Source organism: Raphanus sativus, chromosome 8 (assembly GCF_000801105.2).
Source record: "Raphanus sativus cultivar WK10039 chromosome 8, ASM80110v3, whole genome shotgun sequence".
Taxonomy (NCBI): Eukaryota; Viridiplantae; Streptophyta; class Magnoliopsida; order Brassicales; family Brassicaceae; genus Raphanus; species Raphanus sativus.
This window is the reverse complement of record NC_079518.1, coordinates 11,671,890-11,689,478: the sequence shown is the minus strand read 5'-3', so window position 1 is coordinate 11,689,478 and position 17,589 is coordinate 11,671,890. Positions and strand designations below refer to the sequence as shown.

At 27.9% G+C, this 17,589-nt stretch overlaps 1 protein-coding gene and 1 long non-coding RNA gene across 8 annotated transcripts; one reads left to right on the top strand and one right to left on the bottom strand.

Annotated features, from left to right (window-relative positions):
• The first annotated feature begins 10,913 nt into the window (after nt 1-10,913).
• LOC108832294 (uncharacterized) lies at nt 10,914-12,544 on the top strand. The gene is made up of 2 exons (XR_008937365.1): nt 10,914-11,452; nt 11,596-12,544. It is a non-coding gene; the product is annotated as an uncharacterized LOC108832294 (long non-coding RNA).
• A 3,160-nt stretch (nt 12,545-15,704) lies between these two features.
• Nucleotides 15,705-17,345, bottom strand: LOC130494564 (uncharacterized). Of its 7 annotated transcripts, XR_008937604.1 has the most exons (6): nt 17,209-17,345; nt 17,014-17,130; nt 16,879-16,931; nt 16,606-16,713; nt 16,221-16,356; nt 15,711-16,125 (listed from the first exon to the last, which is right to left on the bottom strand). XR_008937604.1 is itself a non-coding variant. In XM_056992215.1 (5 exons), the coding sequence occupies exons 2-5, from the start codon at nt 17,059-17,061 to the stop codon at nt 16,061-16,063; spliced, it is 357 nt and encodes a 118-aa protein (XP_056848195.1). In that variant the 5' UTR covers nt 17,062-17,130; nt 17,209-17,345; the 3' UTR covers nt 15,712-16,060. The 7 variants fall into 7 exon arrangements, 1 of the variants encoding a protein (XP_056848195.1); XR_008937606.1 differs by having other exon boundaries at nt 15,705-16,125; nt 16,221-16,349; nt 16,433-16,713; nt 16,879-17,130; XR_008937605.1 differs by having other exon boundaries at nt 15,706-16,125; nt 16,433-16,713; nt 16,879-17,130.
• Nucleotides 17,346-17,589: the final 244 nt, after the last annotated feature.

Sequence of the window (17,589 nt, the reverse complement as noted above, 5' to 3'; positions counted from 1 at the left end):
GGGTTCAAATCTAGTTTGTAAGTAAAAGATAAGTAACAATTATAAAACAAATTTTAGCTACTCGGTTTACTCGCTAATTTTTTAGAGATGAACGTTGTTATTGTGAGAAATAAATAATATTTTAATATGGAAAGATTCATGTTTTTTCTCAATCTTCTTTTGTAATATACACATATATCTCGTTTAAATAATACATGTATTTTCTTCTTATTTGAATAAACGAAATAAAATTTGATGTGTTTTCTAATAGAATATTATTTAATAAGTAACTATTAAATACTTGAATGTATTTGTAAGTAATTCACAAATACTTGAAAATAACAAATAATAAAACGGAACAAATAATATGTAAGTATTCTATTTTTGATGCATCAAATTTTAGCAAAAAAAGTATTCTATTTTTGAATAAGCAATTGTAATATCATGTACGTGATTTTAACAAATCAAGTATAAGTCTAATTTTTTAATATTTGTATGAGACAAGTACATTATCAAATATACCTAGAGATCAAATATCGGGCTTGTGCACGTCCGTAATTATACCAGGATCAATATTTTCACTATAATTGTTATCTTACACAACCGTACATAAAAACTTTACAATTTAACCTTTTCTCTTAAACGTATTACATATGTAGATTCAAATTTATTTGTAAGACAACAACAATACTAAAACAAAATACTTATCCATATAATTTATGGCTTTTGTTTTTATACATTCGTTTTGTGTATAATACTATTATCAATTTTATTATTTTCCGTTACAATTGCATCAATTTAAAGCTTTTTTAAAAAATGATGCAATAAAAATAATAATAATATATATAACAAAAATTAAACAAGTTATGTTTAAAAATTATTTATTTTATTATAAAAATAATTGAACTTTAGTAACAAAAATTAAGTGAAATTTGTTGATTTTCCATAATTGTAGATATGTATCATGTCTTGTATATTCTGAGAGAACTTACCTTGCTGACATATTTGAATTAAGAAGTGTATTTTAAACTTTTCAAATTAAGAATTGTGCTTCAGAACAATACTGAATTATGAGTACATGATCTTCTTTTTTTCCTCAGAGATGTATTTATGATTAACAGGAAAACCCATAATCCAGATTATTTACAACAAAGTCACCACCCATTACAACCACATGAACCGGTTAATAGTAATCCAAAAATCAGATATTCACAATCGAAAGATAGACATAGAAAGAGAATCTAATTTTCTCAGTCAAAAGCTTGGCAAGCCAAAGAGAGGGCCAACCGCAGCATAAATCCCCACAATAATAAGGCTAGGTTCTCTCAAGTTGTTGACACATCAGACTTTTAGAGTGTTGAGAAATGGACATGTCATTAACTGAAAAAAACATTGAAAACCAGTTATAACATTTAGTTTGTCCATGTCATTGCCACTGTGTTCAACTCTTCTTCTTCATTCATTACGGTCTTCGACTTTTCCGAGGTTTACGAAAGAAAAAGTAAAATCAAATGAGTTTCTTCTCTCTCTCTATGTTTCACAGCTACTGCAACAGATCAGTCTTCATTGCTGCAAAGTCTCCTCCTCACGCCATAACAAAAACAAATAAAGAAATGTTGTTGGGTTCGGTCATGCCTTTTGTCAAGTATCATGCTTATTGTCACCGATACCTTCTTCTTCTTCTTCTTCTTCTTCTTCTTCTTCTTCTTCTTCTTCTTCCACCTCGCCACAATTTCATTTCCTTAGATGTAGAAACGGACACCTCTTCTTCCTCCTCCTCCTCTTATCTTTGAGCTCATAAGCGACGCGATTGATTCAATATAGAAAGAGACCGACTTGGTTGTGATTACGGACACAGATTCAACCGATTCGGGTCGGTTCCGGGTTGACCCGGTTCATGAAACCGAAGAATCCACCGTGAGCGATGCAGTAGTATCTCCACCACCGAAGAAAAAGCTCCAAGAATGTAATCGAACAGATGGGTCTCCGTCTCTCCTTGGTCCACTGCTCAAAGCAATCGGCTTTCAAATCAATTTGATGACCAGCCTCGTAAAGTCTCCTCCTTTCGATCCCTTCACCACGTTCAAGCTCGCCAGACGATTCTTACTGACGCAAGTTTCCGTCTTTAGTGAAATTTTATTTCGAACTCTTAAGCTGAGTGGGTTTAAAGATACCAAACGTACGGTGAACGTTGCGTGCAAGTTCGGATGGGGTTTGTTTAGGGCCTTTTATGTTGGCGTTTTGCTGTATGGTCTCCCTCAATCTAGACCGGCTCTCTCAAACCGCTGGGGTTTTTCTGTCAAAGCAGATCGACTTGTACCTATAGTCGAATTGGGAGATGGATACATCCGCCTTTCTCACCATGAACGGAGATCTAATGGAGTAAAGAGTTGAATTGTGATATGGATTGTATTTTGGTCTCTCCTCCAAACGATAAGGGAAGAAGAAAGTGATAATGATAGATACGCTCTTGTCAGAAACTTGAAAGCACATGATTTTTTATTGTTAAGTGATATCATGTAGTGGATCATTGTGTAAAATGGTATGAAGGTTTAAGGGTGAAGATGTTGGAGTTGCGCTGATCTCTTAAAATGGGTACATTATCGTGTAAAATGGTACGAAGGATTACCGGCATTTGTTTTTTTCTTTTGTTATGTTACAGCACTTTCATGGATAGTCTTAGAAAGAAGTTATCTGCTCTGGTTTCGTATCTTCTTTCCCTCTATGGTGATGCTTCAAGATAGATTTGAAAGCGGGCAAAAATCGTTTTCAGTTTCTCATCCAGTCAGAATTTGTTGGCACCAGTGTGAAAGAAGCTGTAGCGACTGTGAGAAACGGCACGAGTTATGTGAAGTGTAGAAATTTCTGATACTAGATTCTTTTATTATGAGTGATTAGTTGGTTAAAATCTCCGTGAAGTAGATCTTGTATAACAAAAACATGGAAAAAAAAAAATATATATATATATATATAACACCAATATGTATTAAGTGGCGATAGAGCATGTAGATAACACAAGTTCTTTATTTAGTCTCTTTCTAGAGAGTTGATATTGATAGAAAAATAAAGTTAGTAGAAAGGCACATATACTTGATAAATGAATGTTTTGTTCTTATTAAGATTTTACCATCGTTTATTGGTTTGTTGAGCCAATAGCATGTAGTATTATAAAGTCCAACAATTATTTAGCTAATTAGAAATAGACGAAGATAGTGGAGGTGTATAGATTTGCGAAGATATGTGTTTGGGGGAAAGGAAGTGAAAGGAAGCATCATGGTTAATAAAGTACTTCACAGACTACAAATGTTAAATCCTATTTCGGGTTTAAATATTCACCCTTTCTAACATTTATTTGTGTGTTGCATATTCACAGAATCTCTCAACCATTAAAATTACAAAGAAAAAGACAATATGAGAGGACACAAATGTAGAACAAATAAGTTTTAAAAGGTTATAAGAAGTAACACTTTAGAAAATTTGCATAGGCCATGAAAGACTCATCATAATCGGATAAAGTAGAGGAATTTTAGTTTTTTTTTAAATAGAGCAATTTAATTGTCGGGATCTAATTCGGTATTCAAACAATAAAAACTTAAAAAAAAACTTGGAGAAAGAAACAGCATAAGTATATCGTTTGGAATGATTTAGTTTAAGTTCATCCTAAAACATGTTCAAGTAAAAGACATGGAGGATTTTATGAATTAAAGTTACATATTCATGTTGCATAACTTGGAAGAAACAAACATACACAAAAGTCAGTGATATTCTTTTATTTTGAAGGTTTAACAATTTAAATGAAAATTTTTTTTTTTAAGAAAACAATTTAGAAGCAAATACAATAAAGCATATACAGGAAAAATTCTATAAACTAATATCTGATTAATTAATAAATACATATTAATAAATTTATCGATTCTTAATTGGTTTTGTTAAAATATGACATATATCAATAAACTATTAAGATAATAATTGTTAGAAAACTCTATGTAAATATAGAGTCATATTAAAATAATAATTTTTATATATAATGCTAATAATAAATTTTATTACTTCTTTATATTGATAAGGGGTATATTTTTGTTTTTTTAAAGGTTTCATATTATTTAATAAAATTAAAACTAAAATACATTTAAATTGTATGACGCATATTTCATATCTCTATAATATTATTTGAGAAGTCAGTTTCCTATGTGTCGCACTCACATTAGTTCTCACGATGGTTGATTACAATGATATCCTAAATGAATCAAATATGTCTAATTACCTTATTAAAAATATTTATGTTTTCCTTTTTATTGTTGTTTCCTTTTCTTTATATAATAAAGAGAATTTAAAATATCTTAAAACGAAAAATATATATTAATATAATATGATTCATTAAAAGTAAAGTTTACAAAATAATCTTTTGTTTCAAAGTAAAGAAATAATCTTCCATTAAAAGAAGATAATCTTGAACAAATAATATATTTTTAAAGTAATAGGCATTTTATTTTAAATCAATCTATTTTTATAGTTATTAGAAAAATAATTTAAATAACAGAAATAAGATATTTAATAAATAATCAATATTATTCTTTTTAGTTTAACTTAAGTTTCTTTTTTTCTATTTTTGATATAATTTCTATAACAATATACATCATAAAATTTGAAACGAAAATATTTTTATATATAATGTGATTTCATAAAAGAGTTTACGAAAATAAACTTGGCATTAAAGTAAAATAAATCTCTTTTAAAATTTATCAGTTATGTTCTTATACTACTTTTTACTGATCATCACTTTATTTTTTTCTGGTTTTAGTTGCAAATTAACATATAACCATTTCTTTTTCAAAATCAAAAGTGTACTTACACATTCTAAGATGAATATCCAGACTAATACAATGAATACAATTAGTTCATTTTGTTGAATTCGATTAAAAATAGTTGTACTTTACTCTGAAGAAATATATGTAACACAATATATCCACAAAATAAGTAATTAGACCAATCCAATTTTATTTAAATCTAAAATCAAAATTTAGCAAAAACTAATATATTATAATTTATAGTAATATTTTCTTATTTTATACATATAAATTATAAAATGTCCGTACATAGATAAATCAATACAAAATTCTCAATAATAATATACATTTATTACCAAAAAAATTCAATTAAGCTTGATTTTGTATTATTTATATATATGCATGATGTTTGAAAAGATTATTGTTGCTATTTTCATTGATGTAACTTTGAATCAATTAATAGTTAATTTTTACTATTTGATTCTCAAAACAACATTGATTCAATTATAGATATCTTAATTAAATATATATATATACAAATCTAAGACAAGAATGAATTAAATGAAATGAAAAATAAATCAAAACTGTAAAATGTAGAACAAAAATATTACTATTGAATTAGAAAAGTACATGTTATCCAATACATCCAATAATAACCAAATAGATAAGATATTATATATTCAAAAGCATACAGATATTTTGTAAAATATTTATATTAGAGTTAGCTATAATTTGAAATATTATGTTACAGTTTCACAGTATAAAGTAAATTAACTAAATTAACAAAATTAAATTATTTGATTAAAAAGTAAAATAAAATCCCGCTGCGTAGCGCGGGCAGTTACCTAGTATCTCTGTAAAGAAGCAAAGATAGTACGTGATCTTTGTGAGAAAAAGAACTATAAATTCCTTTAGGATGTGAATGTAATTAATTGTTCAAAGAAAATATAGTTAGACGTAAACTCGGGTCTACTCTCCACGCCTTCTTGTTTTACTCGGAGCATCTCCAATATATTACTCCATTTTCTATTATAAAATAAAGTGACTCCAAAATAAAGTTGAATTTTGCTCTAATGTATTATTTCATTTTTACTTCAAAATAGAATATTTCTAATATATAGAAAATTGCCGAAAATATCATTTTTATAATACTACTTTTCATGTTTACATTAACCACTTTTATCATCATTTTTAATAAATAGTTAAGATTTGAAGGTTTAGGATTTAGAGTTTAGATTTGATGTTTTAGAGTTTAGGATATATAGTTTAGGGTTCAGAGTTGAGGATTTAGGGTTTATAGTTGAGGCTTTAGGGTTTAAGGTATTGAATTTAGGGTATAGAGTATATAAATAAGGTATTTTTGAAAATACGTTTTTAGTGGTGGTAAAAATGAATAATGGTACCGTCAAAATGATATTTTTAAAAATTCCCCAGCATATATTATGTTTTATATTTATTTTAAAATTAGTAATATCACATTTCGTTTATATGCATCAACTTAAATTATTCATTAGAATTACTATAACTATTTAATACAGATCTTTTATGTTTTATATTATATTTTTTTGCGTAAAATAGTTCATTAGATAGCTATTTATATAATTAAAAATATTAACAGTAAATTTTATAATAGATATAGTAAAATTATATTAATATACTTATTTAATAATATTTTATTAAAAATGAAAATATTTAAATGTAAAGGAATATTTCATAAATAAAAAACTTCAACTCAATTTTAGAGTATTGAATTGGTTTATTCCATATTTAAAGTAATCATGTCTATTACTCAATTTTGAAATAGATTTTAGAGTGTTAATGAAGATGATTTTAATATAAAATAGAATTTGAAGTGAGTTTCTGAGTGGAATTGAAGATGTTATCACTCGTTTATACCTGTATTTATCAGACATCTATGGATAATCCTGAGCAAGTGAAATATTGGACTATAATCTCTAAACAAAATTAAAATATTTACACAAAAAGACTTTCAAATTTACAAAAGTATTTTTTTACAAAATTTTACTAAAATGTTTATGGTCCCTAATATTTCAGGTACGGCGTTGTAGACACCGCAATAAGTTCTTTTTAAATTAACCTGATTAACTTAACCACGACCATGCATAACACATTATTAAAATCAATGTAGATAGTAGTACTGGTTAAAAAATATTAGTACTATTTCTCTTAATTTCTTAGAAGTCTCTTTCTTTCTCCCTATCATCTATCGGATAAATATCAATATTACTTGTCATTCAGTGCTTGAAATCATCATACAAGATAAACGTTATGCTTGAGTGCATAACCATAAAGCTTAGATAAACAACATTTGATTAAAAGATTCAAAATGTTCCATGATAATGACTATACCTTGATAACACCAATTATTGTCCTCCATATTCTTTAATTTTTATCTGGTTATTCTGTATTAAAACTATATATATATATTTGAAGATCATATTACTTTTTTCACAAAGATATATAGGTATTTTCTTGATAAAAATAAAAATGAATTTTGGGTAAGAAGATTATGATGATAAAGTTTTTTGACGTTGGTGTTTCAAAAAAAGTTGTTAAAAAATATTTTAACTTTGAGGATAAAATAATTACAAAGAAAAAAAATGACAAGACAGTGATTAATAGTTTCAATATTCATTTCCTCTAAATTATGCTTAGTTAACTCTTTCTCTCAAAGCCAAAAAAGATCACAAAATTCAACTATAGAATCAAAATTCAGCGAAAACAAAAGAACAAAATAATTTCTAAAATATGCATCTCTTCTTGTTAAAAATCTTTTATACTGTTTTGTTAATCTTAATTATACGATGATGTCTCACACATTCGACAAGAATCAATTTATAATATATCCACGTTGTTTGCTTATGTTGATCAAGTCTACCAATTCGATCAATTATGAAATCTCAAAAATGTTTTGTGTTTTTTTTTAATAATTACAATATCAAAAACTCTGATCTTATTTCAGACCTATGTAAGACTCAAGATATATATATATATGTATGTATATATATATTTATCAAATTATCTAATATATTATTTCTTAGATTTAGTTTCATCAAATCTTTCAATTCGCGATTTAATAATATTCCTCAATAGTTATCACGTGGAAATATTTCATATCAGCACGTTGTGACATCTTTTTATTATTCTAAAGTGTGTGTTACGTATCATCTTCTATTTGTAGCACATGTATACAACGAGCTTCGCTACTGAAGCAACCTATCGGACACCAATTTCTTGAGCTTACATCGACAACAAGAAAAGTTGGTGGTTGATGAAGAAAATCACTCGTGAGGTGTTTTTCCTTATAACAAACATAATCGCATCCATTGACAACAAACTTCTAACCCTGATTAGATCATTAGTGAACCTACTCATCATATAATCAGCTGAGATACAATCATCTCGTTGAACCAGAATCAACACATAATTGTTAAGAAAAAATTTTTAGGCCTGTAATTAGTTATCATAGGTTTCTATGGTGTGACTGATATTAAAAATTGAAAATTTTGATTGTGGATAGAACTCAAAGACTATAATCCTTAAAATAATTATGATATTTGTTCGACCTAATGTAAATTTATTACATTTATTACTTTGTTAAGTTGAAGATTGCGATTTTTTTTTTCTTTTGAAGATTGTGATATTATGATAAATGAAAACGAAAAAATTATCAAATGAGTAATTTTGCTGATTAGACCAAATCATGATATCGTCTAACATGTGACTATAAGTCGTACGGGACGGGTTAAAACTAATTCCATTCGTGCGTATGTTCGTTTTTCTATAATTTTCGAAACAAAACTATTAACTGAATAAGAAAAACTATTAACTAAATATCTTATTGGAGCCGATCGATCAATCGATCATGGAACATGTGTACAGCTGAACTGGACGCTTGCGGTAGGGAAAACACATGATTGGTCATTTGATAGATGTTTATAGGGCGAATTGTATTGAACAGTCTCACCAGTGTTCATATTTGTATAACTGGTACATGATAGTAAAATATCATTTAGAACAAAAACTATAACGATTTTACTTATCATAATGTAACTAAAATTTGAAACCATATTACTAACAAATTAAATTAAATATCAAACAAAGAACCAAAATTGTCATACTAAACCAAGATGGAAGCACATCGAACCCACTAACTCCCAGCAACTGATCAATGATAATGGGTACACGTCGTGTCTTTGTGTTTGTGAGACCAAAAATATCTTCAGATAACATCACAGAAAGCTATATGTCCCTGATAAGTAGTAATGTTTCCAAATAGCCTGTGCACGCTATATATTATTAAGATACTCCCAAATCAGATGTCTAATCTATTTAAATTATTAATATCGGTTATAAATAAAGGCTATATAGATCCGTTGTTAAAATGTTAGAGCAACTTTAATGGTGGGGATAATATCGGTTATAAGTAAAGGCTATATAGATCCGTTGATAAAATTTTAGTGCAACTTTAATGGCGGGGATGGTCATTTGAGTATCTTAACAACAAAAATATTAGTATTATCTTAGACATTTGCTATTACTATATTTAAATTTTAATTTTTACAACCAAATTAATCACTAAAAGCATATGTCTTATACAGATTTAAAGAAGTTCTGAGAACATGTTATTTAAGATACAAGTTCTAAAATGTTTGTTCCTCTTTCCTACTTTTTGATTTTTCAATTACTATTTTGTGAACATATTTTGGCTAAGCAACCTCCATTGGAAGTGCTCTTATAAATAACTATATGGAACCACAAAATTTTATGTGATCAATCTATATAAATTTGTATAGCTTCTAAAAACAATTGAATAAAAATTTGTGTAGTTTTCAATTGATTTTATAAAATCTTATTTGTTTTAAAATAACGTGTTAATAAATATAGTTTTTGTTTTATAACACTGATAATTTTTGTAAACCTTTAACAAAAAACTGATGATTTTTTTTTGTTTGGGTTGCATAAATAGACTATATCAGTATATCTAAAAGAAGACCAATAAAAAGAGTATATCATTTGGGTATCTCTATAATATTATTTGAGAAGTCAGTTTCCTATGTGTCGCGCTCACGTTAACTCTCACGATGGTTGATTACGCTGATACCTTAATGAATTAAAAAATTTACATTTAAATACTATTATTGAAATTTTTATTTAGTTTCCTTTTAAAATTTTCCAAATAACATATATAATAAAAAGAAACATTTATAAAGTTTTTTTAAAATATTAAAAACGAAAATATATGTTTATATAATATGATTTCATTAAAAAATAAATTTCACAAAATAGAAATATTCCATTTAAGACTATTTTAAATAACATAAAATATACTTTTGAAGTAATAAAATATTTATTTATATCTATACTTTCTTAGATGAAAATATATATTTTATAATGTGATTTCTTAATATATAAATTACATTTTACTTATATAATATGATTTCTAAAATACAATCACAAAAAATTAAACTGTTTATTTTAAATAGATATTAAAAATAAAGTCAAATTAACTTTTGATCAAATAATTAAAATATTTTAAATTAACATAACACATTATAATTTAACAAGGTAGATATATTATATATTATCATTATTAAAAATGTTTTTAATATTAAATTTTATGTTTTATGTTTGTCAAAGTTAATATAACCATAATCAAAATACCAACGCAAATCTGAATTCTCATTTTTAGGATTATTTACATAAATTTCAGTTTACCATTTAATATATATAAGACATAAAATTATTTAGAATTTATAAATATTTTAGTAATTGTAAATATTGATATGTGTTCATGGGCTTCCAAAAAGTATTAGTTACTTATGTAAGTAACTTCTAATTGATTATCGTTTTACTTTTAATATTTTATTTTAAAAATCGACATATAATTTAATTTTTGTAATTTGGATCCAAATATTTAGTTTATTTTTACTTCATTCTAAGCACAATATATCTTAAATTATACATAATCTTCCTCAAATATATTTACATATCTAAGATAACAACCAAAGTAAAAGCAAATAATCATAATTTTCATATATTTAAAATAAAAAGTATTAGTTGAATTAGAGAAATTGATTGATGCAATCCAATATACCCAAATGATAACTTATTTAAAAGAGAAAATGACCCAAATAGCACTAATCCAAGTTTTTATCTCCAAAAGAGCACTCAGGATCAAAAATCACAAAAACAGGTTTCATTAAGTGTGTCATTTACCTTTATGCCCTTTCATTTAAATCTTTTTGATTGATTAAATTAAAAAAAAATTGAGACTCGCGATTTGAAATCTTTGTCGTCGTCTCATCTCCATCGCTGTCGTCGTCTCATCTTCATCGTCGTCGTCCGTCGTCAGCTCCGCCAGCCATCGACGATCTCCTTCAGCTATGTCATCGTCGTTATCTTTCAGCTTGGCCATCGGCGATCTTTCTCTCTCTCTATCTCTCTCTGGTTTTGAATCGGAAATGTTATCTTCTTCTTCCTTGATCTCCTATCTCTCGCTTAGAGGTTTTGACCGTTTCTGATTGACTGTATTTGATTGGATCTCGGCGTTTTTCAGGAGGTGAATTTTGTTTTCCTGCTCGATCGTATTTGCTGCGAAAATTCCACCGGTTTACAGGGAAGTTCATGACCTTAAGGAGAGCGAGTATGGTTACGCTCGCAAGGTACGATCATGATCTGATATCATTTTTGGTTAGATTGTCTCAGTAACTCGTATGCCAATTTCTGATCTGATCTGATAATGCTCAGTGGTTTGACATTTTGTTCCTGATGAGACTGGTAATGTATACAAGTTTTTGCGATGCAGGTTTCAGGACCTGTCGTTGTTCCAGATCCGCCGGAGTGTTGGATCAGGAAACTGTTAGTGATGAAAGCTTTCAGAAACAGGTACAAGTTTCTAACTGGGAACCAAGCTTTCAGCTTCACGAGTTATTAGATGAGCGTGGTAAAGATAGTTTTGGCATTGCTGACTTGTTTGAAAGAGTTCAATTAACTCAAAACCCAACAGCTGTCAACGTGAGGCATCTTGCCTATCAGTTGTTCGATAAAATGATTCCCAGAAACAGAAGGGAGCAGTATAATAATCAACAATTCAAAATCTCCAAATCATGGCACTTCAAGTTTAAAAGCAGAGCCACAAGAGTGTATTTACATGCAAATCTTTGGTATAATGTGACAATAGAAGATGGTGACACAAAGGATATCGAAGTAGAATATTTGATTTTTGACAGGTCGGGGCAGCAAGTTTATCGTATTCATGCAGGCAAGAGCTTTATGAGATGGTATGTTGTTTGTGTGCCTGGTCTGTGGGGTATAAACTTCTGGATTTCTGTCTTATGGAACAGAAAGACAAGAAAGAAGACAGTCATTAGCTTATTCAAACATGGGAGACAAATTTATTATGTGTTCTTGAAGCGACTTGCGTGGTTACTGCTGAGTAACAATGATCTGATATTTCAAGAGCGAACTAAGGAGATGAGAAGCGCAATTCAGAGCCTGAGACCCGCTGCTACCCGCTGCTACAAAGAAATAATTCTGAACCATTATGCTTTCTTTATATAGCATCTTTTTATCAAATTTTGTTTTCGTGGCTTTTATTAAACTTTCACCGCTTCGTTTACTTGTGTAAATGATTAACCGTTCTTCTCCATAGTTTTGGGCTTAAAATATTGATTGTTTTTTACTGGTGCTTTTAGCTTGACAGAACATTCAGTGGTTGTTGTCGGAAATAAATTTTTCCCATATAGATTTTGTTTTGTTTTGAAAGATTAAATACAAAATTATGATAGTCATCCTGAACAATGATTGTCTAATATTCTTTACACGCTTTTGATTCTCTTTGATATGGAAACCCGTCCTGAAAGTGCCAAAAACTATTAGTATATAACATATGTGTTTTTATAATGATACCACATTTAACATTTTCTTGATAGAATTATTGAAAATGTTTCAAGCTATCCTATTTTTAATGTTCTCTATTAGTATATAACATATGTGTTTTTATAGTGCCAAAAACTATTAGTATATAACATATGTGTTTTTATAATGATACCACATTTAACATTTTCTTGATAGAATTATTGAAAATGCTTCAAGCTATCCTATTTTTAATGTTCTCTGTTTGATATGTGCTCTTTATTTTGTAGACAATGAAATCTATTTGGTGATTTCTATAGCCAATGAATTTTCTTATAGATTTTGATTATGTTTTTTTTTCTTTTTTGGAAAATTAAATTTCAAATTAGGATAGCCATCCTGAACAAGGATTGTCTAATATTCCTTACACGCTTTTGATTGTCTTCGAAAACAGACTTATGCAAGAATGCACACTCATTTTATTTAAACATTAAATTTTCAGGAGTCTTTTCTTAAATATTTTACTTGTTATCCTAACATTTTTCTTTTTAAATAAATATTAAATTTTCAGGAAACCCTTCCTAAATATTTTGTTTGCTATGCTAACATTTTTCTTTTAAATTAAATATAAAATTTTCAGGAAGCCCTTCCTAAACATTTTACTTACTATGCTAACATTTTTCTTTTTAATCAAGTATAAAATTTTCAGGAAGCCCTTCCTAAACATTTTACTTGATATCCTATTTTTTTTCTTTTTAATTAAATACTAAATTTTCAGATAGCTTTCCTAAACATTTCACTGGTTATCATAAATATGATATATACGTAAGTTTGTTAATATATACATTTTCACTTGCTATCCTAACATTGTTTCTTTTCAAATATTAAATTTTCAGGAAGTCCTTTCTAAATATTTTACTTGCTATTCTAACATTTTTTTTCTTTTTAATTAAATATAAATTTTCACGAAGCTCTTCCTAAACATTTTACTAGATATCCTAATTTTTTTACCTTTTTAAATATTAAATTTTCAAGAAGTCTTCCAAAATATTTTACTTGGTATGCGATGATTTTTCTTTTTAATTAGATATAAAAGATTCAGGAAGCCCTTCCTAAACATTTTACTTGATATACTATTTTATTCATTTTTAAATATTAAATTTTCAGGAAGCCCTTCCTAAACATTTTACTTTTTATCATAAATATGATATATACGCAAGTTTTGCTAATATATACATTTTAATTTGCTATTTTAACATATTACCTTTTAATTAAATATTAATTATTCAGGCATGTCTTTATAAATATGTTATTTACTATCCTAACATTTTTAAATTAAATATTAAAAAATTTCAGGAAGCCCTTCCTGAATATATTACTTGATATCCTAAATATGATATATATGCAAGTTTTGTTAATATGTACATTTTAACTTGCTATTCTAACATTTTACCTTTCTAATTAAATATTAAATTTCAAAGAAGCCATTCCTAAATATTTCAACTTGTTATCCTAACACTTTTCCTTTTTAAATGAAACACTTTTCCTTTTTAAATGAAATATTAAATTTCCAGGAAACCTTTCCTGAATATATTACTTGATATCCTAAATATGATATATATGCAAGTTTTGTTAATATATACATTTTAACTTGCTATTCTAACATTTTACCTTTATAATTAAATATTAAAATTTCAAGAAGCCATTCCTAAATATTTCAACTTGTATCCTAGCATTTTTCATTTTTAATTAAATATTAAAATTTTCAGGAAGCCCTTACTGAATATATTACTTGATATCCTAAATATGATATATATGTAAGTTTTGTTAATAATACATTTTAACTTGCTATTCTAACATTTTACCTTTATAATTAAATATTAAAATTTCAAGAAGCCATTCCTAAATATTTCAACTTGTTATCCTAGCAATTTTCCTTTTTAATTAAATATTAAAATTTCCAGGAAGCCTTTCCTGAATATATTACTTGATATCCTAAATATGATATATATGCAAGTTTTGTTAATATATACATTTTAACTTGCTCTTCTAACATTTTTCATTTTAATTAAATTTTTTATTTTTAAGAAACCATTCTTAAATATTTTTTTTTATATCTTAACATTTTTCCTTTTTAATTAAATATTAAATTTTCAGGAAGCTCTTCCTGAATATATTACTTGATATCCTAAATATGATATATATGCAAGTTTTGCTAATATATACATTTTAACTTGCTATTCTAATATATTATCTTTTAATTAAATATTAATTATTCAGGCAAGTCTTTATAAATATGTTATTTACTATCCTAACATTTTTTTAAATTAAATATTAAATATTCAGGAAGTCCTTCCTGAATAAATTACTTGATATCCTAAATATGATATATATGCAAGTTTTGTTAATATATACATTTTAACTTGCTATTCTAACATTTTACCTTTCTAATTAAATATTAAATTTTCAGGAAGCTCTTCCTGGATATATTACTTGATATCCTAAATATGATATATATGCAAGTTTTGTTAATATATACATTTTAATTTGCTATTCTAAATATTTTGCTTGCTATCATAACATTTTTCTTTTTTTTGTTGTTTTTGAATCTCTAACAAAAAAGATAAGTGTGTGGTGACTACTTCTACTTGCTATCTTAACATTCTTTTTAGTTAAATATTTTTTAGGAAGTTTTTCCTAAATATTTTATTTGCTATCCTATAATTTAATTTTTAATTAAACATTAATTTTTTAGGAAACCCTTCCAAAATATGTAACTTGCTATCCTAAAATTTTATTTTTAATTAAATATTATTGTTTCAGGAAGCCCAGAAGACTATTTTGAAGAGATTGATAACCGGAGACTTGATGTTAACAAGAAATATAGTGAGTATAACTCTTAATGCATGATTTGTTTTGTTTTGCTTTTTGATACTAAGATCAAGTGACTAATTTCTTGATTTTGTTTCTTCTTCTTGTAATTGAATATGGTTTGATTAAATGTCTTTGATATCATTTCCTAACATTTTATTTTTTGATTAAATATTAAATATTCCGGAAGCCTTTCCTAAAAATCTTAAATTGATCTTTGGTATGCTTGGTAGCAACTATGTTCTCCAGATTTCATGAGTACCAACTTAACATAAGAGTAAAATCGGAAATATAACTTATTGTTCTTCCCGGAAAGTAAAAAACAAAAAAAAACCTGCATGATCCTCAAATTAGAAACAACATTCTACAACTTGTGAGCTTTGTTTGAACGAACTCCCCCACCCCACAGAAACCTCTTTCACTGATCACTATTCTTGCTTATCCTCGTCCCCCTCCCCCAGGTGTTTTTCACTTCAGTTCTTAAAAGCTGTCATCACTGACTCGGTGAATTTGTGGAATTCTTAAAAGCTGTCATCACACGATGCTCATTCCAACACTGATGTAACCAACTCAGTGCAACAACTGGCTTCTTCCGAACATACAGGGCCCACTGCAAGTTAAAAAAAAGAATAAGGTATCTTTAGCTGTCATGATGAAACAAGAATAGCTGGTTTTGAACAACTTCCTTCAGGATATAGTAGATACCATTAGTCATCAGAGGCAAAAGACTGATCCAAAACAATTTCTGGGAAAAGGAGAGATGTTTCACTAGAGCTGCATACTGCATAGTAAATCTTTCCTCCCGCTCGAAAGCCTCCGTTCTAAGGAAATCACCTATGTACTGCCAGAAAATTTAATATACATCCTAGTGTTTATTGGAGCGGATATAATTGAACAGAGAAATACTTATAGTTTACCTAACATAACTGATTAATCTTTTGAGATGCATGAAGAAAAACAGCAGTGTTGGAATGTTCATTAAGCAAAAATAAAAAATAAACCGGTAGCCAACGATGATAATCTACAGATGTGTGAAGTGAACATTTAGAAGCTAAAAAGAATATTGATTGGCAATCTTTGAGCAACAGACCTTGTACTTAGCAGCCAGGACGTTCTTGACAATGACGAAGTTGACATCTGAAGAAGTTCTGGAAACCAAAACTCCCTCCATGGAAGGAACTAGCTTCTCTATCTTGACCTTGAAAATATAATTGCAATCAACCAGTTAGAAGGGGGATGAGTCCTTCCCAGTAACTAGAAAATATTTCTCTAAAAAGATATGAACTTTAGTAATAATATCCATGCTTCTTAGTTGCCATTCAAAGTGTGAAAAGATAGTTCCATAGACAGAACAAAAGGTTACCTAAGATCGCTGAGGCAACATAGAGTCAAAACTCACAACCATTCCCATGGACACTATACAAAAGGGGAATAACGGATCCTAATAAACTACAAACGATATCTATTATACTAACAAAGAGAAGACGAAGTGAAGTACCTTTTCATCGATCTGAAACCCAGAAGCAAGAACCTTAAGACCATCCATGGCTAAACAACAAGTGAATCCCCCTTGTGGCAGAGCTCTACCATCTTTCGCAGCAGAGCCATTCACCTCCTGCAACTCAATTTTGCCTTTTCAGTAATCCCAATCCATACGGATTTCAAATAGAGAGTGATGTTCGGAAGTTGATACCTGATGTTCGAGGCGGTAGATTCGACGAGATTGAAGCTGATGGCGATCGAAATCGGAGAGCTGTCGCCACCGTCGCTTCACGTGAGAGAGAGAGGCGTATCTTTTTTTTTTATTTTTTCTCTTTGTTTAATTAATTCTAAAATAAGGGTATTAGAGACATTTTACCCTTTAATGAATGCTATTTTGTGACTTTTTCTCATTGGTGTCATTTTTGTGATAAAAACTTTAAAGGTGCTATTTTGGACAATTGCCCAATTTAAAATCATATGTCTGATTAAAATAATATAATATTATTAGTATAAATTATGCATACAAATTATAAATTAATTCAAAATTAAAATTAAATAACAATCAACTATTGTAACATATTTAATTTATAAA

Excerpts from the sequence above, each read along its gene's own strand:
- LOC130494564 (XM_056992215.1), bottom strand. The coding sequence starts at position 17,061 with ATGGATGGTCTTAAGGTTCTTGCTTCTGGGTTTCAGATCGATGAAAAG. Across the intron at positions 16,714-17,013 it reads GGTTTCAGATCGATGAAAAG|GTCAAGATAGAGAAGCTAGT; the intron begins GTACTTCACTTC and ends TATATTTTCAAG. Across the intron at positions 16,357-16,605 it reads TCCTGGCTGCTAAGTACAAG|TACATAGGTGATTTCCTTAG; the intron begins GTCTGTTGCTCA and ends ATTTTCTGGCAG.